We start from the raw sequence: 27,280 nt of genomic DNA on the forward strand, positions 1-27,280 counted from the left end.
CTTCATATTTATTTCTGGCTCATTAATCCTAACTGATTCTTTGGTTCATTTTAACACAGAACCAACATGCTACAATAATCAGTGCATATGCCCCCAATCCAGATAAGACCAGGACTTACTCTGATTTGAAAAATCCTGTCCACATTTCAAAGAGAGACAAACTAATCCTTATGGATGATTTCAACACTGGGGTGAGAAGGACCACAAGCCCTGGCAAAGTGTGATTGGCTAGGAAGAAGTAGAAAAGATCAACTTCAATGGGCTCCTTCTCTAGTCAAAATGCTTGGAGCACGGCCTTGTCATACAATTACCTGTTTTGTCTGAGGGTTAAGCAGAAGACATCATGGCAGCATCCTCAGTCCAAGCACTGGCACCTGTCAGATTATGTCATCCTCCAAGAGAGGAGCCACAGAGACTACAAAGCATGGCTCATGCTGGGACAATCATTGATGACTGCTTGACTGACCCTCAGCTAATGTATTCCATTATCTCCGTCAACTGGCCTGTAAACATCAGCATCAACAGAAGCACTGCTGCAAGATCAATATCAAAGCTCTTAAGGACTTAATAAAGGCATATCTTCTCAGAAAATGCCTCACAGACAACCTATCAATTCACAACCTACAAAAACCAGGAAGTGTCCACAGCTTATGGACTGCCCTGAAATCTACCAAATTGGTACCTTTGAAGAAATTCTTGGATTTCTCCATCAAGAATAACAAGGACTGATTTCATGAGAATGGTAAGGAGATCAAAGAGCTAACCAACTGCAAACGCAAGGTTTTTTGTATATTTCCTTATGACATTGGAAGACATTTGACACATTAGGCCAATGCTGGCTAACAGAGAATCCTATTCACCACATATTTTCCCTGTTAGCCAATGCTGGCTAATAGAGAATCCTATTCACCACATATTTTCCCTGTAGCCTATTTTCAATATTCCCATAAACTCATCCAAATTCTACAAGTCACCTACACCAGGAGCAACCTACAGCAGCCAATTAACCTGCAAACCCACATATCTCTTGGATGTTGGAAGGAAATGGAGCACCCAGAGGAAACCGACACAGTCACAAGAGGAACGCATAAACTCCACACAGCCAGCACCAGGAATCTCCACAAAATCCTCCAAATTCACTGGAAGAATGAGCAAGCCAACATCATTTTCCTCTCCCACTGAACACCTCCAGCACTGAGGCCCCAGTTGGCTATGCTGGTCAGGCCATGTCATTCATATGCTCAACACCAGACTCTCAAAAAAGACACTCTATGCAGAGTTCTGTAATGAGAAGAGATTAACAGGCAGACAGGGGAAGAGATTCGAAGGTGTGCACAAAGCTTCCTTGAAGAAATATTACATTTCCAGTGACTCCTGGGGACCACTGGCTAAGAACCGCTCAAAGTTGAGAAGGAATATTCAGGATGCTATTGAGAACTTTGAGGCCATGCACTGGGAGCACACAGAAAATCTGTGTAAGCAGCAGAAGAAATAGACTACCTCACAAACCACCACACTGTCAGCCACCTCCTGCCCTAACTGTGGAAGAATCTGCACTTCCCACGTTGGCCTCATTGCAGTCTCTTGTAACTTCATAGACAAAAGAATGTAGGAGTTGAAGAACAGTTCTGACAAAGGGTCTTTGACCTAAAACATTAACCCCGTTTCTCTTCCCAGAGATCCCCCTGACCTGAGTAATTCCCAGCATTTTCTGTCTTTATTTCAGATTTCCAGCATCCGCAGTTTATTTTTATTTTTGACATTTTCAGACTGCTAAATCACTGTCATATTTTACCTCATTCTGTTTTCAACCTGTTTTATTACTAAGTAGTTTGACTGTCATCATTCCTTGCCAAGAGGTATGAAATAATAAATTGAACGGACCAATAGCAAAGCATAAAATTTCAGGCCGCCCCTTTCGAGATTGCAACAATTTCACTGAAGTCAGCATCCATCAAGTGTGGTTTCAGAGACTGAAGTTCTCAGGTAAGACTTTAGCAGTTCCTGTTAATTTTTCCCTCTCTAAACACAAGCAGATATTTCAGTTATTATTTAGCAGACAGTTAATTTTTAGTGAAAGACTAAATTTTATGAAATTGACAAAGAAACTAACAACTACATCTGAATTAAGGGCTGCTTTATTAATATGACTAATGGTGGTGGAACTTGTCGGTGCAATAACAAGCTGAAGTCGTATTACTTAAGTAATAGCTTTGTATCAAAGAATGTTTGTTATTGAAGGCAGTAACTCTTAACTGAACAATCTGGTCTTTAAATCTCCTTGGCCTCCTACATTTTTCCAATGGCTCATTACAGCTGTTTCAACTCAATATTTGTTCAACAATTCCAGATATTCACCATTTCCAGCACTTTTCTATCAGATTGCCAGCATTCACTTCACGTTACAGGTCCTCCCCAGCTTACCAATGCCATAAGACAATAAGACCCTAAGACTTAGGAGCAGAATTAGGCCATTTGGCCCATCGAGTCTGCTCTGCCATTCAATCATGGCTGATTTATTTTTCCCTCTCAACCCCATTCTCCTGCCTTCTCCCCATAACCTTTGACTCCCTTACTAATCCTCGTCCTCTCTTTAGAATGCTTCTTCTTCTTTGGGATGAAATGATCCTGTGTCTTCTGAATTACTCCCAGAAACTCCTGCTATTGCTGCTCTATTGTCATCCCTGCTAGGGTCCACTTCCAATCAACTTTGGCCAGCTCCTCTTTCATGCCTCTGTATGTACCTTTACTCAACTATAATACCAATACATCTGATTTTACCTTCTCTCTCTCAAATTGCAGGGTGAATCCTATCATATAATGATCACTGCCTCCTAAGGGTTTCTTTACCTTAAGCTCCCTAATCAAATCTGGTTCACTGCACAACACCAAATGCAGAATTGCCTTTTCCCTAGCAGGCTCGACTACAAGCTGCTCTAAAATGCCATCTCGTAGGCATTCTACAAATTCCTTTTCTTGGGATCCAGTGCCAACCTGATTTCCCAATCTACCTGCATAATGAAGACTCCATCACCACTGTAACATTGCCTCTCTTACATGTCTTTTCTATCTCCTGTTGTAATTTGTACCCCATATCCTGGCTGCTATTCAGAGGCCTGTATACAAATTCCATCAGGGTCTTTTTACCTTTGCAGTTTCTTAACTCTACCCACAAGGATTCTACACCTTCTGATCCTATGTCACTTCTTGCTAAGGATTTAATTTAATTTCATTTCATGTTTTTTTACCAACAAAGCCACCCCACCCCTCTGCCCACCTCCCTGTCTTTTTAATAGGATGTGTATCCTTGGATGTTTAGTTCCCAGCTGTGACCTTTCAGCCATGACTCTGTGATGCCTACAACGTCATACCTGCCAGTTTCTAACTGCGCTATAAGCTCATCTACCTTGTTTCATGTACCGCATGCATTCAAATATAACACCTTCAGTCCTGTATTCACCACCCCTCTTCTTAAATTTGTCTCCATGTTGCTTGAAGTTAAATTCTTATCTCTTTCTAAATTTACTGTCTTGTTTTTTATTCTGGAGACTTCAGTAACTTCTCCTGCACTTTCCTTCCCTTTTACTTTATCCATACTTTTCCAATCTGTTGAATCCACACCCCCCTACTATTTAGTTTAAAGGCCTATCCACAGCCCTAGTTATGCGATTTGCCAGGACCCTGATCCCAGCATGGTTCAGGTGAAGCCTGTCCCATCGGAACAGCTCCCTCCTTACCCAATACTGGCGCCGATGTCCCATGAATTCCACTTCTCCCACACCAATCTTTGAGACACGCATTTAACTCTCTGGTCTTACTGACCCTATGCCAATTTGCACATGGCTCAGGTAGCAATCCAGAGATTATTACCTTTTTGGTTCTGCTTTTTAATTTAGTCCCTAGCTGCTCAAATTCCCTCAGCGGAACCTCCTTCCTTGTTCTACCTACGTCGTTGGTACCCACATGGACCACGACAACTGGATCTTTCCCCTTCCACTTCAAATTCCTCTGCAAGTCAGATGAGATGTGAAAATGGCCGAGGCCTTAAACAACTATTTTGTGTCAGTCTTCCCGGTGGAGGACACGTCTAACATGCCAAAAATAGATGTTATGGATGTGATGGGGGGGGTGAGGACCTCAATACAATCACTGTCACTAAAGAGGTAGTGATGAGCAAACTAATAGGCCTAAAGGTAGACAAGTCCCCTGGTCCTGATGGGATGCATCCCAGGGTACAGAAAAAAATGGCGGAAGTTATAGTAGAGGCGTTTGTGACAATTTACCAAAATTGTCTGGACTCTGGGCAGGTCCCAGCAGATTGGAAGACAGCGAATATCACGCCACTGTTTAAAAAAGGATGTAGGCAAAAGGCAGGTAACTACAGGCCAGTTAGTTTAACGTCTGTAGTCGGGAAAATGCTTGAAGCTATCATTAAGGAAAAAATAGCAAGACATCTGGATAGAAGTGGGTCCATCAGGCAGACACAGCATGGATTCAGGAAGGGCAGGTCCTGATTGACAATATCACTGAAGTTCTTTGAGGATATAATGAGCACAGTGGATAGAGGGGAATAGGTGGATGTTGTATACTTGGATTTCCAGAAGGCGTTCAATAAGGTGCCGCATAAAAGACTTATCCATAAGATAAGGATGCATGGAGTTGGGGGTAATGTATTAGCATGGATAGAGGATTGGTTAACCAACAGAAGGCAGAGAGTTGGGATAAATGGGTGTTTCTCTGGTTGGCAATCAGGGTGCCGCAGGGGTCTGTGCTGGGCCCACAACTATTCACAATATATAACAATTTGGAAGAGGGGACCGAGTGTAGCGTTTGCTGACGACATTAAATTGAGTGGAAAAACAAAATGTGCAGAGGATGCGGAGAGTCTGCAGAGACAAATAAATAGGTTAAGTGGGTGGGCAAGGGTCTGGCTGATGGCGTACAAAGTTGGTAAATGCGAGGTCATCCACTTTAGAAGGAAAAATAGAAATCAGATTATTATTTAAATGGTGAAAGATTGCAGCAAGCTGTTGTGCAGAGGGACTTGGGAGTGTCTGTGCATGAATCACAAAAGGTTGGTTTTCAGGTACAACCAGTTATCAAGAAGGCAAATGGAATGCTGGCCTTCATTTCTAGAGGGATTGAATTTAAGAGCAGGGAGGTTATGCTGCAACCTTACAGGGTACTGGTGAGGCCACACCTAGAGTACTGCGTGCAGTTCTGATCTCCTTACTTGAGGAAAGAAATACTGGCTTTGGAGGCAGTGCAGAGGAGGTTCACCAGGTTGATTCCGGAGATGAGAGGGTTAGCCTATGAGGAGAGATTGAGTTGCCTGGGACTATACTCACTGGAATTCAGAAGAATGAGAGGGGATCTTACAGAAACATATAAAATTATGAAAGGGATAGATAAGATAGATGCAGGTAGGTGTGACTAGAACTAGGGGATGGCCTATTCCTGCTCCTATTTCTTGTGTTCTTGTGAACCCAGGCACCAGGCAGGCAACACAGCCTTCAGTAGTCTTGATTAATGCAACAGAGAATTGTGTCTATTCCCCTGACTATACTATCCCTAATAAACACATTTCTCCTCTCTTCCCCCCCCCCCCCCCCACCTTGAATGGCTCCCTGAATCACGGTGCCACGGCTAGTTTGCTCATCCTTCCTCCAACCCCCACTGTCATCTGCACAGGGAGCAAGAATCTCAGACCTGTTGGACAAGCTCAAGGGCTGAGGCTCCTCCAGCACTACCTCTTTAATCCCTACCTACTTTACTCGCAGTCACACCCTCTTGTCCCTGACCACAGACTGAATTTGAAGCAGTAAATCTTATGGGTGTGACTGCTTCCTGAGACACAACGCCCAGGTAACTCTCCCCCTCCCTGATGCATCACAGTGTTTGAAGCTCAGATTTCAGGTCATCAACTTTGAGCCTGAGTTCCTCGAACAACCAACACTTGCTGCAGATGTGGTCACCAGGAACCACAATGGGGTCCACCAGTTCCCACATCGTGCAGCTACAATACATCACCTGATCGTGCATCCCTACTTTATTTAATTAGTTGTAATTTGGTGTCTTTTTATTTAACTACTATAAAATCCTTACCAGTTCTTACCTGCTACTCACCTGTGCCTCCACGCCGAAGCCTCTTGAGCCAAAGCCTCAGATTCCCACTCCTACTCTGACCCACTCTCACAATAGCCACTCCAAAATGGCTACTCCACTTTACCCTACCTTCCTTTTATTGGTTTAAGTTGCCACACACTTAGCCAATCTCTGCCTTAAATCCACCCAATGACTTGCCATCCACAGCCCTCTGTGGCAATGAGTTCCACAGATTCACCACCCTCTGGCTGAAGAAATTCCTCCTCATCTCAGTTCTAAAGGGACGTCCCTTTATTCTGAGGCTGTGCCCTCGGATCCTCAACCCACCTGCTAATGGAAACATCCTCTCCACATCCACTCTATCCAGGCCTTTCAGTATTCAGTAGGTTTCAATGAGATCCCCCCTCATCCTTCTAAACTCCAGTGAATACAGGCCCAGAGCCATCAAATGCTCCTCATACGTTAAGTCGTCCATTCCCGAGATTATTCTTATGAACCGCCTCTGGACCCTCTTCAGGGCCAACACATCCTCCCTTAAATGCAGGGCCCAAAATTGCTCACAATATTCCAAATGTGGTCTGACCAATGCCTCAGCAGTACATCCTTGCTTTTATATTATAGTCCTCTCGAAATGTACGCTATCATTACATTTGCCTTCCTTACTACCAACTCAACCTGCAAGTTAACCTTAAGGGAATCCTGAACTAGGACTCCCAAATCCCTTTGCAATTCTGATTTCTGAATTCTCTCCCCATTTAGAAAATAGCCTACACCTTTATTCTTCCTATCGAAGTGCATAACCCCACACTTCCCTACGCTGTATTCCATCTGTCACTTTTTTTGCCCACTCTCTTAATGTGTCCAAGTCCTTCTGCAGACTCCTTGCCTCCACAACACTACTTGTCCCTCCACCTATCTTTGTATCTTCTGCAAAATTGGCCACAATGTCATCAGCTTCCCACATCCAGATCATTAGCATATGAAGTGAAAAGTTGTGGTCTCAACACTGACCCCTATGGAACTCCACTAGCCACTAGCAACGATCCTGAAAAGGACCCCCTATCCCAACTCTCTGCCTTCTGCCAGTCAGCCAATCTTCTATCCATGCTAGTACCTTGCCTCTAACACCATGGGCTCTTATATTGTTTAGTAGCCTTGTGTGCCTTGTGAGCCTCGTGTTCCCTCTTTTATTCTGAATCTTAAAACTAGTTTTATCTCTTGCTATTCCCAGTTCTGACAAAACATTATCAACCTGAAATGTTAACCTTGTTGCTTCCTTTCTTTGCAGTGGCTGGATGAGAATTTCCGACCTTTATTTATTTCAGGTTTTCCAGCATCTGCGGTATTTTGCTCTTGAGATATCCATTAACTATGGCATAAAATGATGACAATTGATAAAGCTGTTCTTCAAATAATCAAATAATAATTAGATCAGGAAGTTATGTTGAAATACATTGGAGTAAACAATTACAGAGACACAAGAGATTCTGCAGATGCTGGAATCTGGAGCAACACACACAAAAAGCTGGAGGAACTCAGCAGGACAGGTAGCAACTATGGAGGGAAATTTTCGGGTCGACTGTTTATTTCCCTCCATAGATGCTCCTGACCTGCTGAGTTCCTCCAGCTTTTTGTGTGAATAAACAATTACAACTGTTTCTATGAATAGACCGTGTAAAGTAGGGTTAGGAGAGGCGGAATTACTATTTTCATCTTTGAGTATGGTGTGCACACACGTGATGTTTTTCAAGACTGAATCCTGTGAAATTATTCCCAGCTTTGGATTCTTTCCCACGTCTGCATGGACCTCTTACAATAAGAAAGCAACTGTGCTTCTACTGCGAGTTTATTCAGTTTGTTAGCTGAAATAACCTATATGATGTGGAAAAACTCCATTTTGTGATTTTGTCAAGAATTCATACTTTTTCAAAACAGCTAGCCCACAGTGTCTGTAAAAACGCTACTTGTCTACCTGTTGATAACAGCCATATTCTTTCAGCCTTCAAATCTTTTGACATTTTCAGTCTAAGTCTCTCAGTCCTAGTTTCTCGTGTCACTATTTTTTTCAGTCCTCTCTAATCTGTGGTTACAGATTCCAACTCCTACTCATATTTGTACAACTGCCTCACAAAGATCTGGGATTGGAAAATCTTATAGTTTATGACAAGTACCTTAGATATATACAAACCATAACGTATAGAAGAGCCTGATTTGCAAGAATTCTTTGGAAGGCTCTTAGGTAGAACTTCGCTGATCAGACAAACAAGTAATTATTAGTTCCTTTTGGATCCCCTGAGGTCATGAAGGCACTCTACGTTGCAAGTTTGATCTTCCTTTTGAATAAAAAAAGGATGATTTCATAAAAAATACATTTTGAGTATTTCAGGCTTGGATGGGCACCTGAATGAGAGGAAAATGGAGGGATATGCACATTCTGTAGGTAGGAGGGATTAGCGATGTTGGCACAACATTGTGGGCCGAAGGTCCTGTTCTGTGCTGTACTGTTCTATGTTCTATGAGTAGTTTAACCTCTTCATCAAAATATTGTGAGTGGTTTCCATTAGAAATGTTGATTTATGAGTGTTAAAATAAATCATGGCAACAGGAAATAAGGCTTATGGATTGGAAATGCATGCTTGTGATATATAAATTTGCATTATCAAAAAATCCTAATTTAAAGAATCTGATCTAAGTGCAAGTTGTTATGATTGTCATGTTCTTTCTGCCCACAGCATGACAGAATCTGGTGAATGTGTAGATTCTTCACTTGAGAGAGTTCGTATATTGCGAAGCATTTCCTCAACAGAGCAAAAATTGAACTATTATGACACCATGGCAACAACATATGAGAAGGTGCTATGTCCACTTAATATTTATTTTGATACCTCATCGTTTGTCTAGGCACATTGCAGCTCTTGGGCTTTCAGATCAACAATTTCAGATAACCAACCTTTTCTGTTTGTGTTAAAACTGGCCAATTCAGATGTAAGGTAATTTAGTTCTAATATTAACTCAGTTTTCTTTCTCAACAGATGGTACCAGATCTAGTGAGTATTTCCCATACTTACTTTTATTTTGGATTTCTAACATCTGCTGTGTTTTGCATCTTACAGTTCCAGAATTATTATATTTTCTCTCAGCTGCTCTCTTCCTCCATTTACAATCCCCCATTCCCCCTTTGACAGCTGTGATTAACAAGAATTCATAGCTCCCTCTTAAATGGCATCAACATCAACATCACACCAAACTCTTCATCAAGCTTCAAGACCTGGGCCTCTGTCCCTCCCTCTGCAACTGGATACTCAACTTCCTCATCGGCAGACCTCAATCAGTGAGGATTGGTAACAACATCTCCTCCTCGCTGACCATCAACACAGGTGCACCTCAAGGCTGCGTGCTTAGCCCCTTGCTCTACTCCCTATACGCACATGACTGTGTGGCTACAATGCCACCTTCAAATTCGCCGACGACACTACTGTCATTGGACAAATCACAGGTGGCGATGAGTCAGCTTACCGGAGCAAGATAGGTCACCTGGTTGAGTGGTGCTGCAAGAACAACCTCTCGCTCAGCGTCAGCAAAACTAAAGAGCTGATTGTTGTCTTTCGGAAGGGAAAGGAGGGTGAACATGCACGAATCTACATAGGGATTGGCAGTGGGGAGAGTCAGCAGCTTTAAATTCCTGGGTGTTAACATATCGGATGACCTATCCTGGCCCAGCACGTAGATGCAATCATAAGCAAAGCAAGTTAGTGCCTTTACTTTCTTAGGAGGTTAAGGAGGTTCGGCTTATCATCGAACACTCTAACAAACTTCTACAGATGTACTGTTGAAAGTATCCTGACTGGTTGCATCATGGTCTGGTACAGCAATTCGAATGCGCAGGAACATAAAAAGCGGTAGAGAGTAGTGCACTCTGCCTAATGCACCCACTTTAATACAAGTATATTCCTCATGAGTTAGGGAGACCAGAGCTGCACATGATATTTCAGGTGCAGTTTCACCAGGACCCTAAAAAAATTGCTGTAAGATGTCTCTACTTGTGTTTGCAAATCCTCTTGCAACAAAGACCAATGTATGGTTTGGGTCTTGACCCAAAATGTCTCTACAGATGCTGCCTGACCCACTGAATTCCTCTAGCAGTCTGTCTTTGCTATGGTTTGCCTTCCTAATTGTTTGCCATATCTGCATGTTAAATTTCAGTGATTTGAGTACAAGGACACTAAGATCTCTCTGAATACCAACACCTCACAATCTCTCACCATATAAAAGGTACTCCGCTTTTCCATTTTTTAACCAAAATGGATAACCTCTCATTTTCCCAAGTTATATTCCATCTACCATTTCCTTGTACATTCACTTGGCCTGTCTATATCTCCAAGAAACCTCTCTGCATCTTCCTCACAATCCACAGCACCATCCAAATTTGTATCACCAGCAAACTGAGATATAATAATATGGTCCTCTTATCTATCTCAATAACAGTGACTGTGACTGGGTGGCACGGTAGCATAGCATAACGGTTAGCGCAACGCTATTACAGCGCCAGCGATCGGGGTTCGATGCCCGTCACTGTCTGTAAGGAGTTTGTATGTTCTCCCGTGTCTGCGTGGGTTTCTTCAGGGTGCTCCGGTTTTCTCCCACATTGCAAAGATGTACAGGTAGGTTAATTTGGATTTAAAATGGGCGGCGCGGACTCGTTGGGCCGGAAGGGCCTGTTACCACACGGTAAGTAAAATTTAAAAAAAAATTGAACAGCTGGGGCTACAGCACCAATCCCTGTGGACTCCACTTGTCACAATCTCCCAACCCCAAATATTCCTACTGTCTGTTTTCTGTCAATTAACCAATCATCAATTCATGCCAGCATATTACCCCAATACTACGTTCTCTAATTTTGCTAAACAACTTCTTCTGTGGCACCTATTCAAAGGCTGTCTGGAAGTACAGATACACCACATCAACTGGTTTATCCTTATCTATTATACTATTTACCTAAAACACTAACAGATTGTCAAGCATGATTTCCCTTTCAGAAATCCACATTGACGTTACCCAATATCATTTCCTCAATGGCTTACCATTACTAATTTAATAATAGATTCTCGCATTTTCTAGTACTCTAGCATATGGATCACGTGCAGGCAGATGGGATTAGTTTAGATTGGCATCCCCATTAGCACAGACATGGTGGCCCAAAGGACCTGATCCTGTGTTGTACTCTTTTGTGTCTACATTCTATGTCTATATGTCCATAATCACTTCCTTCTCATCATTACCTCAATCTACTTGAATTCTGCATTAATGCACGTTATGTCCTTTATTTCCACCGAATTGTGTTAATTGTACTTAGAACAGCAATGCCTATGCACCATCCTTCCTCCCTTACTCTTACAAAATATGAAATGACCTCCAATATTTTGTCAGTCCTGTTCCTTGTGTAGCCATGATTCAGTTATCCATTTCACACCTTGCTGCTTGATCACTGCCTCAAGCTTTCCCATTCTGTCACAGATACTGTGCATTTTGTTTTTATGAATCATTCCTCTTAATTTTTTAAAATTGTAATTCCATTACTTTATCTAGCCTCTGAACTTCTGTTTCTCTTAGTTTTCTACATCTTATCTTTATTTCTTTCATCTTCAGATTGGTTATTTTCATATTCTAAATCATTAAACAGTTACATTATCCTCTCTTCTGCCATGCTATCTGAGGTTAAGTCATTCCAACAACGCCGTCCTTTGTTACGGACTCAGTGAATGTCCCTTTTAGATAGAGAGAGAGAGAGAGAGTGTGTGTGTGTGTGTGTGTGTGGCGTGCTTACGTCAATAGAAGATAAAAGACGTAATGACGTTGAAGAAGCAGAAGAGAGAGAGAGAGAGAGAGAAGGGAGAGAGACACCAGCCTGCTAGTGTTCTCTATCGATGGATGAGAAACAATAACTGTGTCTGCCACTGAAATCCATGTATGGAAATTGGAAATAATCCGGTGGAGTTCACTTTGTTGCTGACCTGTAGAAGGAAACAGGTATTTGTGTGGACGACCACGATTCGGATGCTTTTCGGGGTGAGGAAGTCACTACTGAGTAAACACTGGAGTGTCGTTTGGGTTCCATCGTGGAACATTTGGATTTCGTATTTACTCTCTCTCTGTTTTTCTACATCTACGTCTTATCTTCTGACAACGGTGGTTGTTGAAGAAGCCCTTACTCATGTTTCACCTTATGGCTAGCGGAACTGAACTTTAAGAACCATTCCTGAACGTGGAGTTTGGGACTTTGTCACACACACACGAAGAGTTTAGTTTTTGGGGTTAACGTTCAAGGTTTAACATTTTTGAATTCTAACATATTAACATTTTTACTTCTATTTTTCGTATTATCATAAGTAGTGATTAATAAAATAGTTTTTAACACTGAATCATGCTCAGTGTGTTTCTTTTGTTGCTGGTTTGTGACACCTTCCTGTTCAATACCTGTAGTAACATCCCATGAAATGTAACCCCTTCCCCCGCATGTCCTTTATCATTCTTCAGCCATTCATTCACCTTCCTGACGTCTTTCACCCTATGGCAGGATAACCCTGAAACACATGGAATCCTGCGTTGAAATTTAGTGCTTTGATTCTGATGCTTAACAGCACCTTCTCACTCTTTCCCTTTATCCTTCTGGCAGCATTTCAAAATTGCAGATGACATGAACTTCAGAACTTTCTAAACAATGAGGACAGCTTTACTTTTATTAACTTATGGCACATGGGTGTCAGTAACAGAGCCAGCATTTATCACCCATTCCTTATTACCCTTGAGAAAATAGATGAGCTGCCCTCTTCAGCTGCTGAAGTGTATACGTGCTGAAGGTAGTACAACAATGCCATTGAACAGTGAGGTTCAGGATTTGGATCCAGTGAAGATGAATGAACAACAATACCTTTCTAACTCAGAGTAGTGTGTAACTCTGGAGGAATTGCTGGTGATTGTCTCCCCATCCACCCACTGCCCCTGTCTTTCTAAGTGCTACGCATTCTTTACTACCCTATCCACTGGCATTGCAACATTCAGGGAGCTATGGACTTGCAGCCCAAGATCCCTCTATACATCATTGTTCCTTAGGGTCCTGCCATTTACTCTATACTTTCCTCTTGCATCTGACCTCCCAAAATGCAACACCTTACACTTGTCCAGATCAAACTCCATCTGCCATTTCTCCACCCAGATTTTCAACTGATCTGTATCCTGCTGTATCCTTTGACAACCTTCCTCACTATCCATGACTCCAACAATTTTCATGTCATCTGCAAACGTACAAATCAGACCAAATCATTATTTTTATATATATACTGTATATAAAACTTCAGAGCACCGGCTCTTGCAGAACACCACTGGTCATAGACCTCCAGTCAGAGAACCATCCCTTTGTCTTCTATGACCAAACCAAATTTGTATACATCTTACCAAATGATCGTGAATCCCATCTGCGTTAATCTTCTGGACAGGCCGACCACGAGGGATCGTGTCAAATGCTTCACTAAAGTCCATGTTGACAACATCCATTGCCCTACCCTCATCGATCATCTTTGTCACTTCGTCACGAACAACAGGGGTCTCATCACCGATCCCTTTGGAACACCACTGATCACAGATCTCCGATCAGAATAACACCCCTTGGCCAATCCAACTTTGAATCCAATCGACTAAGTCACTGTGGATCCCATGTACCTTATTCTTCTGGATCATGCGGGACCTTTTTGAAAGCTTTACTAAAGTCCACGTACACAACATCCACTGCCCTACCCTCATCAATCATCTTCATCACCTTCTCAAAAAACTCAATCAAATTTGTTCAAGAGGATTACCCCCACACACACACAAACTTTCCCTGATGAGTCCATGTTTTTCCAAATGTGAGTAAATCTTGTCCTTAAGAATCTTCTCCAGTATTTTCCCTACCACTGATGTAAGGCTTACTGGCCTATTATTTCCTGGTTTGTTCCTGTTGCCTTTGTTAAACAAAGGGACAACAATGGCTATTCTCCTGTCTTCTGGGACCTTGCCTGTGGCTAAAGAGGATAGAAAGATCTCTGTCAAGGCCCCAGCAATCTTCTCCCTTGCTTCCCTCAGTATCCTGGGATAGGTTCCGTCAGGCCCTGGGGACTTATCCACCTTAACTGCCCCTTTAATAACTAGTGGATTAAAGGAAAAACAAAGACCTTAGCCTGCCCTACCTTCATGCTGCTCACCCTCCTCACCAAAGCAAGAGTAGTAAATGCATAGGTATATTAGGAGAATGTAGGGGAACTAAGTGGATAGCTGCAAGAGCTGGGCTTGAAAGGCAAAGGAACCTGTTTTTGTCTTGTATCCTTAAGTGATTCCATCTCATTAATTCAGATGTGGATCATGGCAATTGGCTCTTCCCCCAATCCAGTTTCAAGTTCTTTTCTAGTTGTTCGGGAATACATTTCAATTAAGAATGGCCCATCTTCTGGATTTTCGTCTACAAATTCAAAAATTGCTATTCATCTTCTTAATTGTAATCTCTTAAATAGTGGGGTCACTTCTGCGATCCTTGGATGCTATTGTGGATCAGGGGCACAGTTTCAGAATAAAGGGGTGCCCATTTAAGATGGACGTGACGAGGAATTTCTTCCCTCAGACAGTTGTTGTGACTCTTTGGAATTCTCTATCCCTGAGAGCTGTGTAGGTGACGTCATTGAGGTTGACAGTTTAACTACAGTCTCTGCTTTAAGTGATGTTGATGCCAAGATTAGATAACTATAATCTTACTGAATCACAAAGGAAGCTCAAATGGCTGATTGGACTACTATACTGATTTCTTATGTTCTTATTTTCTTTCCTTAGGATATTTCGCTGGTAGACTACAAAGCACCCAATATGGCTGCAAAGACTTTGGATACTGTGTTTCCTAAAGATCGACAGAATGTATTAGTCCTTGATGTTGCTTGTGGAACAGGACTGGTCGTTGAGAAGGTATCAAATGATGACGGACCAAACTCACAGATAAATGTATCTTACACATTTACAAATGCACTGTCGAGAGAAAAAGAAAGTATCAATTTTAATTATCTATCACTGTAAAACTGCCGTGTCTACAAATCTGATTTGGAAAACTGGTGACAGATGTGGTTGCTGCCTGCTGGTGCAGACTGTGAAATGCCTCGCTGCACTTATTCATGGCACATCAGGTTTTGTTGATGACGGATTTAAATAACATTATGAAGCCAATCTTTGCTGAATTCACAGCATGTTAGCTGTAGTTGTATTCTTAGTCTACATCTCACTTTAGCTCTACTTTCACTGCACAGTACAGTAATTGGAATTAAAAGATACAAATGGAAGATTTGGAATAAATTGATGAATCATAGAGAAGAAGAAATTACAAAATGGGAAATGGAATATCCACTATATACTGGGGGTGGGGAAGACAGATTTCCTTGCAATGGAGAATATTAATGAAATTCACAGGTTAGTACATGACCAATAATATTTGTGTGATTGGTTAGTGCTACACTGAAGAGACAGCTCCATCTTTCTACATCCGATTTCCATTTGAGGTTTTTCTCAACAGTATCTCAGCTTACCTCAGTTAAACAGGAAACCAAAGACCATCTCTAATTCTCTTTTTTTCTTTTTCAATCTTTTTACTAGTTTCCAAATTAATACAGATTAATATATAACATTGATGATTGTACATGTAATACAAAGAGATCAAGAGAATAATCATGGCATAGATAATCATAAAGAATAATAAAATATAAAAAGAATCTTTAGATCTCACAACCTCTTAGTAGATGAATATAATATAAAAGAAAGGAAAGAAAAAGATTTATTGTGTATATAAAAGAAAAGGAAAAAAATCCCCAAATCAATAAAAAATTGTAATTAATATATCAAACCAAACTAAAAAGAAAATTTCAAAAAAAAGAAAAAAAACTGGACTGAAATTTCTCAATAGAAACAGATCAATATTATGTCATCAACTCCGTTCCTCTAAATTGAAAAGTTATTGAAAAGGGATCTATATCATATGAAAGTATTGCAGAAATGGACTCCAAATATCTTCAAATTTAAGTGAAGGATCAACAGTATCACTCCTAATTTTTTCCAAGTTTAAACATGATATAGTTTGAGGGAACCATTGAAAAGTAGTAGGGGGTATTGGATCCTTCCATTTAAGCAAAATGGATTGTTTGGCCATTAATGTGACAAAGGCAATCATATGGTTAGCAGAAGCAGATAAATGGCCAGACTCTATCCTTGGTAATCCAAAAATTGCAGTGATAGGGTGAGGTTGTAAATCAATATTCAATACAGTTGAGATAATGTTAAAAATGTCCTTCCAATATTTTTCCAAAAGAGGACAGGACCAAAACATGTGTGTCAGAGAAGCCACATTCGATTTACATCTGTCACATATAGGATTTATGTGGTGATAAAAACGGGCTAGCTTATCTTTTGACATATGGGTCCTGTGAACTACCTTAAACTGTATCAAAGAGTGTCTGGCACACATTGAAGATGTATTAACTAAATGAAGAATTTTCTTCCAAGTCTCTGTAGGTAAAGATGTCTGGAGTTCACTTTCCCATTCATTCTTAATTTTGTCCAGTGATTCTGGATGTATTTTCATAATTAAATCATAGATTATTGCTATCGAGCCCTTCTGATAAGGATTAAGACCTAAAATTTTTTCCGTAATTTCAGTTTTATATGGTGCCGGAAAAGAGGGTATAGTAGCTTTTAAAAAATTTCTAATCTGCAAATATCAAAAAAAGTGTGATCCAGACAAATTGTATTTGTTAGACAATTAATCAAAAGATGAAAAACAGTTATCAATGAATAAATCACAAAAACATACTATTCCCTTCCTTTTCCATATAGAAAAAGCTGAGTCAACTCTGGATGGTTGAAAGAAAAAATTAGATTGAATGGGACTTGACAAGTTAAATTTATTCAATCCAAAAAATTTACGAAATTGAAACCATATTCGTATTGTATATTTAACTATTGGGTTAATCATATGTTTACTTAATTTGGTAAGTGCAAAAGAGAGTGCCTTTAATTGACCATGTTAAACAATTATTTACTAATTGGTCCCCTCTGTCTTTATAATTGGTAGGCCGAATTAATGTGGTTAAGATGAATATTTTACCAAAATTTTTATATTTATTTCAAGCAATTCCAACTTCCGTCCCAAAATCTTTTTTTGACACTATTGATTCTAAAATTCTTTCATACATTTGGCAGAATAAAAACCCAAGGTTAAGAAAGAAATATTTACAAAAACTAAAAAACAATGCCTAACTTTAGATTATAGTATTAGGCAATTAATATTTAATTTTTTGGATACAAGATTTAGATGTAATTCAATGTCCCAAATGGGTACACCTTGAGCATCAATCAGTACACTGATTTTCATTAGTTTCTAATTCTCAAGCCTAGGAATTTCCAGTTAAGGAATTTCCAGGCAGCAAATGAAAATAAAATAAAATCTGCATATGCTGGATATGATAAATAAAAAGGGAAAATGCTGGAAACATGCAAAAGAACAGGCAGCATTTGTGGAAAGAGAAACAGAATTAGTTTCAGGTCAAAGACCCTTCAAATCTGTATCTACCCAGGAACAGGAACAGATAAATCTGCTCAAAGCAAAGCTTCAAGTCCAGCTGATTTACATAGAGTTATAATGATTAGTAACTGGAAGCCATTATTTAGGACTCTGATTGCTCTTTGAAAAGTCAGGTTCAATTTTTCAACCTTGCTATTTCCAGTTGGGTAGCAGGTCGGAACGTCACTCCACTCCAACTTCTGAATTGTGTAGTAGAAATTCTAATTCTCTGCCTGTAACTACCCAGCCCAGAACTCTACTCACACAGAGATGGCCTCATACCTCAATATCCATTGATCCAACAGTCATAAACTACAGGCAAAGTACAGGTAGGTACTCCTGTAACTGTCAGACAATCCAGTTTGTATTTCAAACAGGAAATCTCTGAAGCAACTTCACAGTATGAACTGTACATATGATGAAGTACTTTACTGTTTCTGCACCAGGCCACACACCAACAGAAAAATATTCTGCAAGGCCACTCTGCGATTTTCTCTCCATAATGTGAAATTTCTCAGAATGAAATGCTGAAGGGGTGGCCTGCTCATTGGGTGTAAATCGTGGAAATAGCTCAGAGATCTTGGAAAAATAAGTGACTGCTGTTGGTGTTCGTTTTTATTTCTTTTCATCTCAGAATTAAAGATGAACAGAGTAGCACTGCCCTTAATTTCCAAAGCTTTACACATATCTCTTGTCAAATATTTATTTTAAGTTGCTATGTGCACATTTACTATCCGAACTGCTACCAATCCAATTATAGTTTTGAGGGATCACATCCAGGGATAAAGTATCAGCCCATGTTTTAATGACCCACATTTTACAGTCAGCACCACGGGAACACATTCACTACTGATCTCAAAGATTTAGTAAGTTCTGAAGCATAGATTTCCTTTATTCTATGTCATTTTTAATTTGATGCCATTTATAAAATATCTGTGATATCCAGCATCGGGTACACAGAGAAGGGCTGAACAGCTAGTCAGATGGCGAAATTCAGAGACAGCAAAGCAGGAAATAAAAGCAACTGAAATATAATTTGCATTTTAATCATTGAACAGAAAGTAAAATAAAGACTGGAAACAGAGGATTAAGGATGAAGTTAAATACCAGAAATTTTAAGGGGTGAAATTTAAAAAATATTTTTAAATGGTCTGAGGGAAAAAGATTGAACACACAAGACTAGTTTTCCATGGTTAGAAATGTTGTATAGCAATTATGGTTAGTATTCTTTTAAAATCTCACTTAATTCTTATGGTCCAGTATTGTCATTGAATTTTATGATGAGAATGGAGCATAAAAATTAGTGGTTTACATTAAATAACTGATTCTATGTTGATTGCAATCACAAAGACTCCAGCAGTGCACCCTCTGCGGGAGTAGGGTATGACTGACTGCAATATATAGGTATCTGCATTTAACTGTTCTTACATGCATTCTCCAGAATTGCTGTCAGTTTTACACAGTAATTACAATGAGCATTGATGTTTTCATTGTCATTACAATGGAAAATTCTGGTCAAATGTATTAATGTAGCTCCAAGCTGCTTATTTTCAGTTTTATTTAGTTTTATTGAGAGCATATTGGTGTCTCCACAGAATTAGAGTGAACTTAATCTGTAACCGACTCAATCTCGAGTATTGAGATTGGCAGCTCCAGTGCTAGTACTGATCCATCCTAGGCTGATTCCTATCCTTGCCTGCTTTAGTCACGTGACCTCTTTTTTTTTAGCAAAGTATCGGCAAAGAAAATAGTGGAATTACAAATTCTGTATCATTGCTATCAATATATGGATCAGTTTATAAAACAAAAATAAGGTGAAAATAGTGACTGATGGTTAGGAGATTTTAAATCTGTTTTCTGCAGCTTTCTCTTCTATGATTTAAAAATTTCCACTGAATAGATGGCAGTGAAGGAATGCTGAGAGTAGCGGAATCCAAAGGCCTGTATCAAAGTCTGCAACACCATCTGATCCTTCCGAATGTGCAGCTTCCTCTAACTTCAGGTAATAATGTCAAATTAGCCTCTGAAACTTAAGTATGACTCATTCTACACAGAGGAAACCACACCGGGTTGCACTGATTTAGTTCCATTCAGTTAATCAAGGAAAAATGAAGAATAAACAGTGACCTTTGAGTCATCTGCAAACTAATCATTGTTTAACCCATTAGACTGATCATTACCATTTTTTCTGATTCCAAGAAATTAAAGGCAAAAATTATCCAGACTTGTACCACTATTACCAGACTAAATTTTCCATATAACTTTATAGTTCTGCATTGTCCTGATTAGATATTTGCATATTTAAATTACTTCACAGCAATCATACCATTAACCAAAGAAATTGGACCCTGCTTTCTTGATAATACATGTCAGTTTCACAATCATCATTAATCACATAATAATCAATGGATTTGTTCTGTTTAAATACAACACTGAAGTTTACTAATGCCTGCCATCTTTAAGATTTACCAGCATCATTCTGTAACTGAATGGCAGTAGTGACCATAATAACTTAAATTCAAACTAATGACCACTTTTGATTCTACTAGGTATTAGAGCTAGAGAAATTAGCTCTTCAAATTTATTACTAAAAAAATAATATGGCAATGCAGAAATCCCAGTAAATTATTGTGTATTTAACAAATAGTTGTAAGTAACAAACATCATGATTTTGGGGTGACTTTGTTATGAAAGGAATAGGATGGTGCAAGTAAGTCACAAAATGATTTACACAGGCCCAGAACACTGTTAGTGATTTTGTTTAGACAGCAATTGTCTGATGAGACCTCAAGCTATCTTCGGGGACCAAGGACATGTAAAAACCAATAACCTGGTTTAAGTTTTCATGGAATAATAATTTTAACAGTTATTTCAACTCTGGGTAATTAGTGCGCAAGTTACAAAAAATGAGTAAATTACAGAAAGTTGAGTATGACTTTAACATTTTAATATTTTTCTGATGATGTGTTACTAATTTTTATATTAAGTAGTTACAGCAAAAGTGTGAATATCATGTGAATTCTGCTAACATAAAGATTGTAGTGTACAAATGTTATCACTGCAGGCTGAATACAGTTTGGGATCTTTTCCTTTCAAATTTTCCAGATACCTATGACCTAGTGATAGTTGCTGGTGCCCTGTCCAATGGGCATTTGTCTCCCTATGTACTTCCAGAACTGCTGAGAGTTGCCAAGCCAGGTGAGTCAAATGACAAATATAACAATGGCAAATATTCTCAGTTTGTCCCAAAGAGTGGAAGAGAACATTCAAACAATGTCAGGCAAGACAGAATAAAAAGTCATCAAAGATGTTTAGCTGGCAGGAGATCAACAGAATCCGACTGCACATGCCACAATGACTGAAGGATCTGCCACCAATAGCCCAGGAGAGGAAGGAGAGATATGTGGATATAGCTTAGGGCTGGATGAGGATTTGCAGCTCTAGTTAGGCAAACCTACGACAGGTGCAGGTGTTCAGTTGAGTGAGGCCATGGAACTTAGAGCTGAAAGGAGTTTGTAACTGTTACAGAACAACAAAGTTCACGTCATATGTCAGTGATAATAAACCTGATTCTGAAGTATATTGTGGTAAGTGATGCAACATAGGGCTACATGACAATTCAGGGATAGCCAGCACACAAGACAGCAAAGGGAGCAGTGGGATTCCACAGAACTTTGGGCTGCAGAGAGTACCAAGGTGGAGTGACTCATGACATTGAACACAGTTCTGAAGGATGGTGCAAAAATTCAAAGAGTGAGCTCACTGTACAAGAATCCTCAAGGATGGTACAGAAATACCTTGCAACACTGTCTTGGAAATGCTCCATGATTGTAGTTAGGATCAGAGATCTGCTCAGGTACGAAATTAAGACCTGACACATCCATAGCCAGTCCAAACCCAATGCAGGAGATTTTATGAGGATTTAAGGAGTTTTGTTTTCACCCAGAGTGTAGTTGGAATCTGAAACACACTGCCTATGGGGATGGTAGAAGCAGGTACTCCCCAAGCATTCAAGAAGTACTTCAATGAGTGCTTAAAATGCCATGGCATAGAAGGTAACTGGCTCATTGCTGGAGAAATGGAGAAGTACTTAATTGCCAGAATGGACATGGTAGGCTGAAGGGCCTGATTTTGTGCTGAATGACCCTATAAATAAATGCGTTCCAAGCCATTACATCACTGAGTGAGGAGTAATTAGGAAAGGGAATATAGGTATCTCATTCACACCTATGCCATAGATGTTTATATTTCTGAAACCTTTCATGGCCTCAGGTCTTCCCAAAGTGTTTCGTATCAAATGTGTGAAATATTTTGTCTTAGTCATTCAAGGGATGTGGGCTTCACAGGCTGAGTCAGCATTTAATTCCCTCCCCATCCCTATCTGCCCTTGAGAAGGTGGTACCTTGAGGTATGAACATACTGACAATGATGTTAGGGAGGGAGTTCCAGGAGTTTGACCCAGTGACGGTGAAGGGACGGTGATGTATTTCCAAACCAGGGTGATGTGTGGCTTGGAGAGCAACTTGCAGTTGGTGGGGTTCCCATGCTTTTGCTGCCCTTGTCCTTGTAGCTGGTAAAGGTCATGCATCGTCCTTCAGCAGATCAGACAGCAGCTTTGGAAAAAAAGAGATCCCTTGGGACTCGGATCTTAAACATTAGCTTTGTTTTCCTTTCCACCTATGCTGCCTGACCTGCTGAATGTTTGCAACATTTTATGGTTTTATTCCTCTCTGGAGAGAACTGAAGTCCACCTCGTGATTCAGACATTGAAATCTTTTTCTATAAGACGCTAGTTGCAATCGCATTTATATTTTTTGATGGGTCTTTGTAGAGAATTTTGATTGCTGGAATCAAGAAGGGGATTCAGGACCGCAAGTCCCTCTTCGGTCAAATATTTGAAAACTAAGGGAAGGTAACCCACTTGCATTTCTGAAATTGGTTGGGGTTCTTAATGGCAGTTAATCATAGTGGGAAAACCACTTTGCCTTTGCTGTCTTCTGTTCTCTACTCAGGGAGAAGACGATGATGTTACGCATCCTTGCTTTTGTAAACCTTATGTAGCGGTGCACTGAATACTGCGAGGTGCAGATTATGACTGTTGCATCTGCCTGAAATGATTAATAACTATCCTTTTGGAAAATCTTGGACCTTAGACACATTACTTCTCAGTTAGGTGCATGTAGTATCTATATTCTCAAAATATTCTTGTAGACAAGTTTTCCTTGCCAGAGTTCATGCCCTATCTCCTTTCTGCCTCTTCTGATAACATGATCTCTTCTCCTCTTTCCAGTTCATGCTAGAGACCCAGTGAGACTAACCCCAAAGCTTTGGCTTCACACAAAAAAGGGCATCTTTTCTCCTCAGCATCAAAAGCAGTTGTCTTACCTTCCATGAATTCACATACTCAGCACAGTCTTTTCATATCTAACAATCTCCTTTCAGACCACAACAAACCTGCAAGTCACTGAGGTATGCTTTAAATAGCATAACATTTCTTGCTTCTACTGCTAAAACTGGTTTCTATTGTGTCGTTCTTACAGTACCTTAGCTGGAATGATATGTCACAATTTGGCAGGGCAAGGAGTGCATGAGGATTGCTAACACCAGTTGTCCATTATGTAAAATGCTCATATGTGCAGTGACAGCATCCCCAAAAATGATCTACGAACGAAATTCTGATTGCATTGACAAGATAGCACCCATAGAGTGTGACAGTCACACGGCCAGGTACTCTTATGCCATTTTGCAATAATTCTACAGCTCCATTATACATTTATAAATACCATCAAGAGAGAATTGGCTGTCGTCTTGGAGTGTATAATAGACTCCTGTGCATTGTAAAGCTCCTTCTTGCCCAACAGATCATTATTCCTTGTTTCCTCCTATCCTATCCTTCGAAACAAACTAAGTAATAAAATAAAAGACCATGAACAACGCTTGGAGTTATGCTTTTGGTACATTCAGCCAACCTTCAATATTACCCAGTGAGCATTCCAACTGCTGCTTCCTGAAGTTTTGAGCACTGGCTACAAATCATTTTACAATGTTTGCAACAGTCCACATTTTGTCCAAGCAATAATATTGTGGGAATATAATTGGGAACAAATGAGGAGATATTTGACCACAGTTTTTTTCTTTTTTCAGAAGCGTATCTCTGTTTGACAGCAAATGACGACAAGGGGAACAACTACACGCAGGAGCTGCTGGTTTACATGGAAGAACTGGAGAATAAGGGGCTATGGACCAAGGTTGTTATGCAAAAGGTCGACCAATGGCAAAAGAGAGCACCGAATAATGAAGGGAGTTTAGTGTACATCCCTGGAATTGTGGTCATTTATAGAAAACTTAGTCAATGATTTTGATAATAATCTATGAGTTGTACTTTGTGTGCAATGGTGTTATTTGCATATTGACCACACACAGCAAGATAAAACCTCATTAATCACAAGATCACAAGACAAGAGAGCAGAAGGAGGCCATTCGGGCCATCGAATCTGCTCCAAGGAAAAGGGAAAAAGAAAAAGAAATGAGAAACTGGGGGGGGTGGGCAGATGAAAAAAAAACACACTATTCTAACCCCAATTTCTGGCCTTATCCCCATATCCCTCGATACCCCGACTATTTAGATATATGTCTATCTCTTCCTTAAACACCTCCAATGATCTGGCCTCCACTGCTGTACCTGGCAAGGAATTCCACAAATTCACCACCCTCTGGCTAAAGAAATTTCTCCTCATCTCTGTTTTAAACCTGTACCCTCTAATTCTAAGATTGTGCCCTCTGGTCCTGGACTCACCTACCAAGGGAAACAGCCTAGCCATATCTACTCTTCCAGTCCTTTCAACATTTTAAATGTCTCTGTGAGGTCCCCTCTCATTCTTCTGTACTCCAGTAGGTACAACCCAAGAGCCAACAAATGCTCATCATATGTAAGCCCTTTCATTCCGGGAATCATCCTCGTAAATCTCCTCTGAACCCCCTCCAACATCAGCACATCTTTCCTAAGATATGGGGCCCAAAACTGTGCACAATACTAGAGAAACAAGGGACTGCAGATACTGGAATCTAGATGAAAATCACTGTGATGGTGGAGGAACTCAGCAGACTAGGCAGCATCTGTGGAGAAAAGCAGGCCATCGCTGCCCCTGCCATAGGTAGATGCTGCACCTATGGCAGGGACAGTGGAAAGTCCCCGGGATGGGAGCAGGATGGGTGAGAAAGGAGGAGTGAACTAGGGAGGAGCAGAGAGAGTGGTCCCTGTGAAAGGCAGAAAGGGGTGGGGAGGGGAAGTATCTACCTATCACCACCTTGTGCCTGCCCAGCCTCCCCTCTTTTGAGCACCTATCACTGCTCTGCTTTCCCCTCCTATTATATTGAGCTTCCCCTTTTCCTATCTTCAGTCCTGAAGAAGGGTCCTGACCCAAAACATTGACTGCCTGCTTTTCTCCACAGATACTGCCTGGCCTGTTGAGTTCCTCCAGCATCATAGTGTTTTTCATCTAAAACTTCATTAAATCCAATCTATTAATGTTGTGCCAATTACTCTTGTGTGAGGTTCCTGCAAAAAGTCCCTGAAGTTTCACTTACCTCTAGCAACAAATGAGTTCTTCTTTCCAGGGCATTATAGCCAGAATGATCTCATCATGTACAGCCTGAATACAGAATAAACCCTCTAAATACAGGCTGTACCTGTGAGGAGGTGTAGGATTAATAAACTATAACTGTATTGATATCTTAAGACGGATGAGAATTATGCCTGCTCGAAATACTGATTTAAAAAGTGTCCTTCAGGCCAGAACAGCCACACCACTGCTTACCTGGGCTGGGTGCTGTGTGGTAATTGCTGTGTCTGGAACTTAATTGGATTCCCATTATGCTTGACTATGGAGATGATGGTCACTCTTAATGGGAAATGGGAAGGCTGTCTCAAACAATGAAGGTGATACCTACCTTTGTCTCACCCGATTGCAAAACGATTAGCTGAACCTGTGGTGTGAAGCTGCTCTTTGTCCATCTGCAGTAGCCCTTTGTCCGTTTCCTGCTCAACCAAGAACTCCGGCGCCTGACTCATTAAAGTGTGCGTGACAATACCTATATAAATCTCTGTCTACCCCTTTGTACTGGGAGAACTCGGGAAGCGACTCTTAGTGAGTGCTGAAGAGAATTCTCCTAGCGGTGCACTGCTAATAAAGGTATTTGTTCAAATCGACCTTGTGGCACTGTGTTACTTACAGCGGACAGAAGGGGAAAATTAATTTTGGGACGACAATTTGGCGAGCCAGCCAGGAGTCCAAGACGAGGTTTCGGAAGCGGCGTGAGCGACCGACGGGGATAACGGCCACCTGAGACGGAAGGGCCCACAAGGTACGATTCACCTTGATCCCTCTCAGGGAGTCGGACACCTGATCGATCCCTTCGCTTACCGACAATCCTCTGACGGACTCCTCGCGAACCTGTCCAAGTGCCACAGGTAAGAGGGGTTCGAGTCCCCAGTTAAGTTAAGTTCTGTTTGGGGTTCAAGTCCCCAGTTAAGTTCTGTTCGGGGTTCGAGTCCCCAGTTAAGTTCTGTCCGGGGTTCGAGTCCCCAGTTTCGGGTTTGGGATTTTAAGTTGTGAATTTCAAGGTTTTGAGCTCTAACTTCTGAGATCGGTTCTCCGGTACTACCACCCTGCCTTAGACCGGTTCTTAAGAGGGGAAATCCCCCACGGGAAGGTCAGGAACCTGAAGTGGGTGAAGGAAAGAGGCCGATCTTATAGGTAATCACAGCGATTCGTACCATCCGATCGGGAAGAATACAAAATGGGACAAACTCTTGATAAGTCTGGGTCCAATACCCCACTATCTAAGTTATGCAAAGACGATCCAAAGAACGAGAGTAACTTCCGTAAATTATCAGCATGCCTCAATAAGAAATTGGGAAATGAAATATGGCCATTAGGGGGAACTTAGGACGTAGATAAATGCCTAAAGGCAGAAAAGGCAATTTGGGAGCGGAATACAGGGGAAAAATGGAAATTATTAATGTCCACTTGGAGAAAAACGGCCGAAGTCCTAACAAATAAATCTAAGCAGGCTAGCTGGGAACATAATGCGCGCAGAAGGGGAATTAGTGTGTGTGATGAACAGGGAAATCCTAAGAGTTGGGAAGTCCTGAAGTCTCAGTGAGGAGACCACGATGCTGAAAAGAGCAGAAGGGAGAGAGAAGAGGTAAATGAGATGTATAAGGAGAAAAGCAGAAATAAAAATAAAAGAAGTAAGGATAAAGTGGAGGTACCTCCCGACATGTCTGGCATGCCCCTGTTGTTCCAAAGTAATGATACGGACGAAGAGGAGGAGGATTGGATGGTCCGACCCACAGCCCCTACCTACCACCCCCCCCACCCCCGTTTCATTGCCGCCCCCATATAATGCGGCTAGCCCGCCAGCCGTCCCGCCCTTACCACCAGCGACTGCTAGCCAAGTCCTGCCCTCGGGACACGTCCATGACCCTATTGCGTCCTGAACCAGGATGCGGCTTAGTCGAAGGGAAAGCCCACAGACGGGTGGCTCTAA

At 40.9% G+C, this 27,280-nt stretch overlaps 1 protein-coding gene across 2 annotated transcripts; it reads left to right on the top strand.

Annotated features, from left to right (window-relative positions):
* Positions 1 to 1,933: 1,933 nt before the first annotated feature.
* Positions 1,934 to 25,780, top strand: LOC127580930 (methyltransferase-like protein 27). 2 transcript variants are annotated; one of them, XM_052034905.1, is made up of 8 exons: positions 1,934 to 1,986; positions 8,838 to 8,958; positions 9,138 to 9,152; positions 14,962 to 15,090; positions 17,976 to 18,057; positions 19,629 to 19,730; positions 20,834 to 20,926; positions 23,873 to 25,780. In XM_052034905.1, exons 2-8 carry the CDS (start codon positions 8,839 to 8,841, stop codon positions 24,082 to 24,084), a joined length of 753 nt encoding a protein of 250 aa, XP_051890865.1. In that variant the 5' UTR covers positions 1,934 to 1,986; position 8,838; the 3' UTR covers positions 24,085 to 25,780. The 2 variants fall into 2 exon arrangements, with proteins under 2 accessions (XP_051890865.1, XP_051890867.1); XM_052034907.1 differs by lacking the exon at positions 9,138 to 9,152.
* Positions 25,781 to 27,280: the final 1,500 nt, after the last annotated feature.

This window comes from Pristis pectinata, chromosome 20, assembly GCF_009764475.1.
Source record: "Pristis pectinata isolate sPriPec2 chromosome 20, sPriPec2.1.pri, whole genome shotgun sequence".
In the NCBI taxonomy this organism is placed as follows: domain Eukaryota; kingdom Metazoa; phylum Chordata; class Chondrichthyes; order Rhinopristiformes; family Pristidae; genus Pristis; species Pristis pectinata.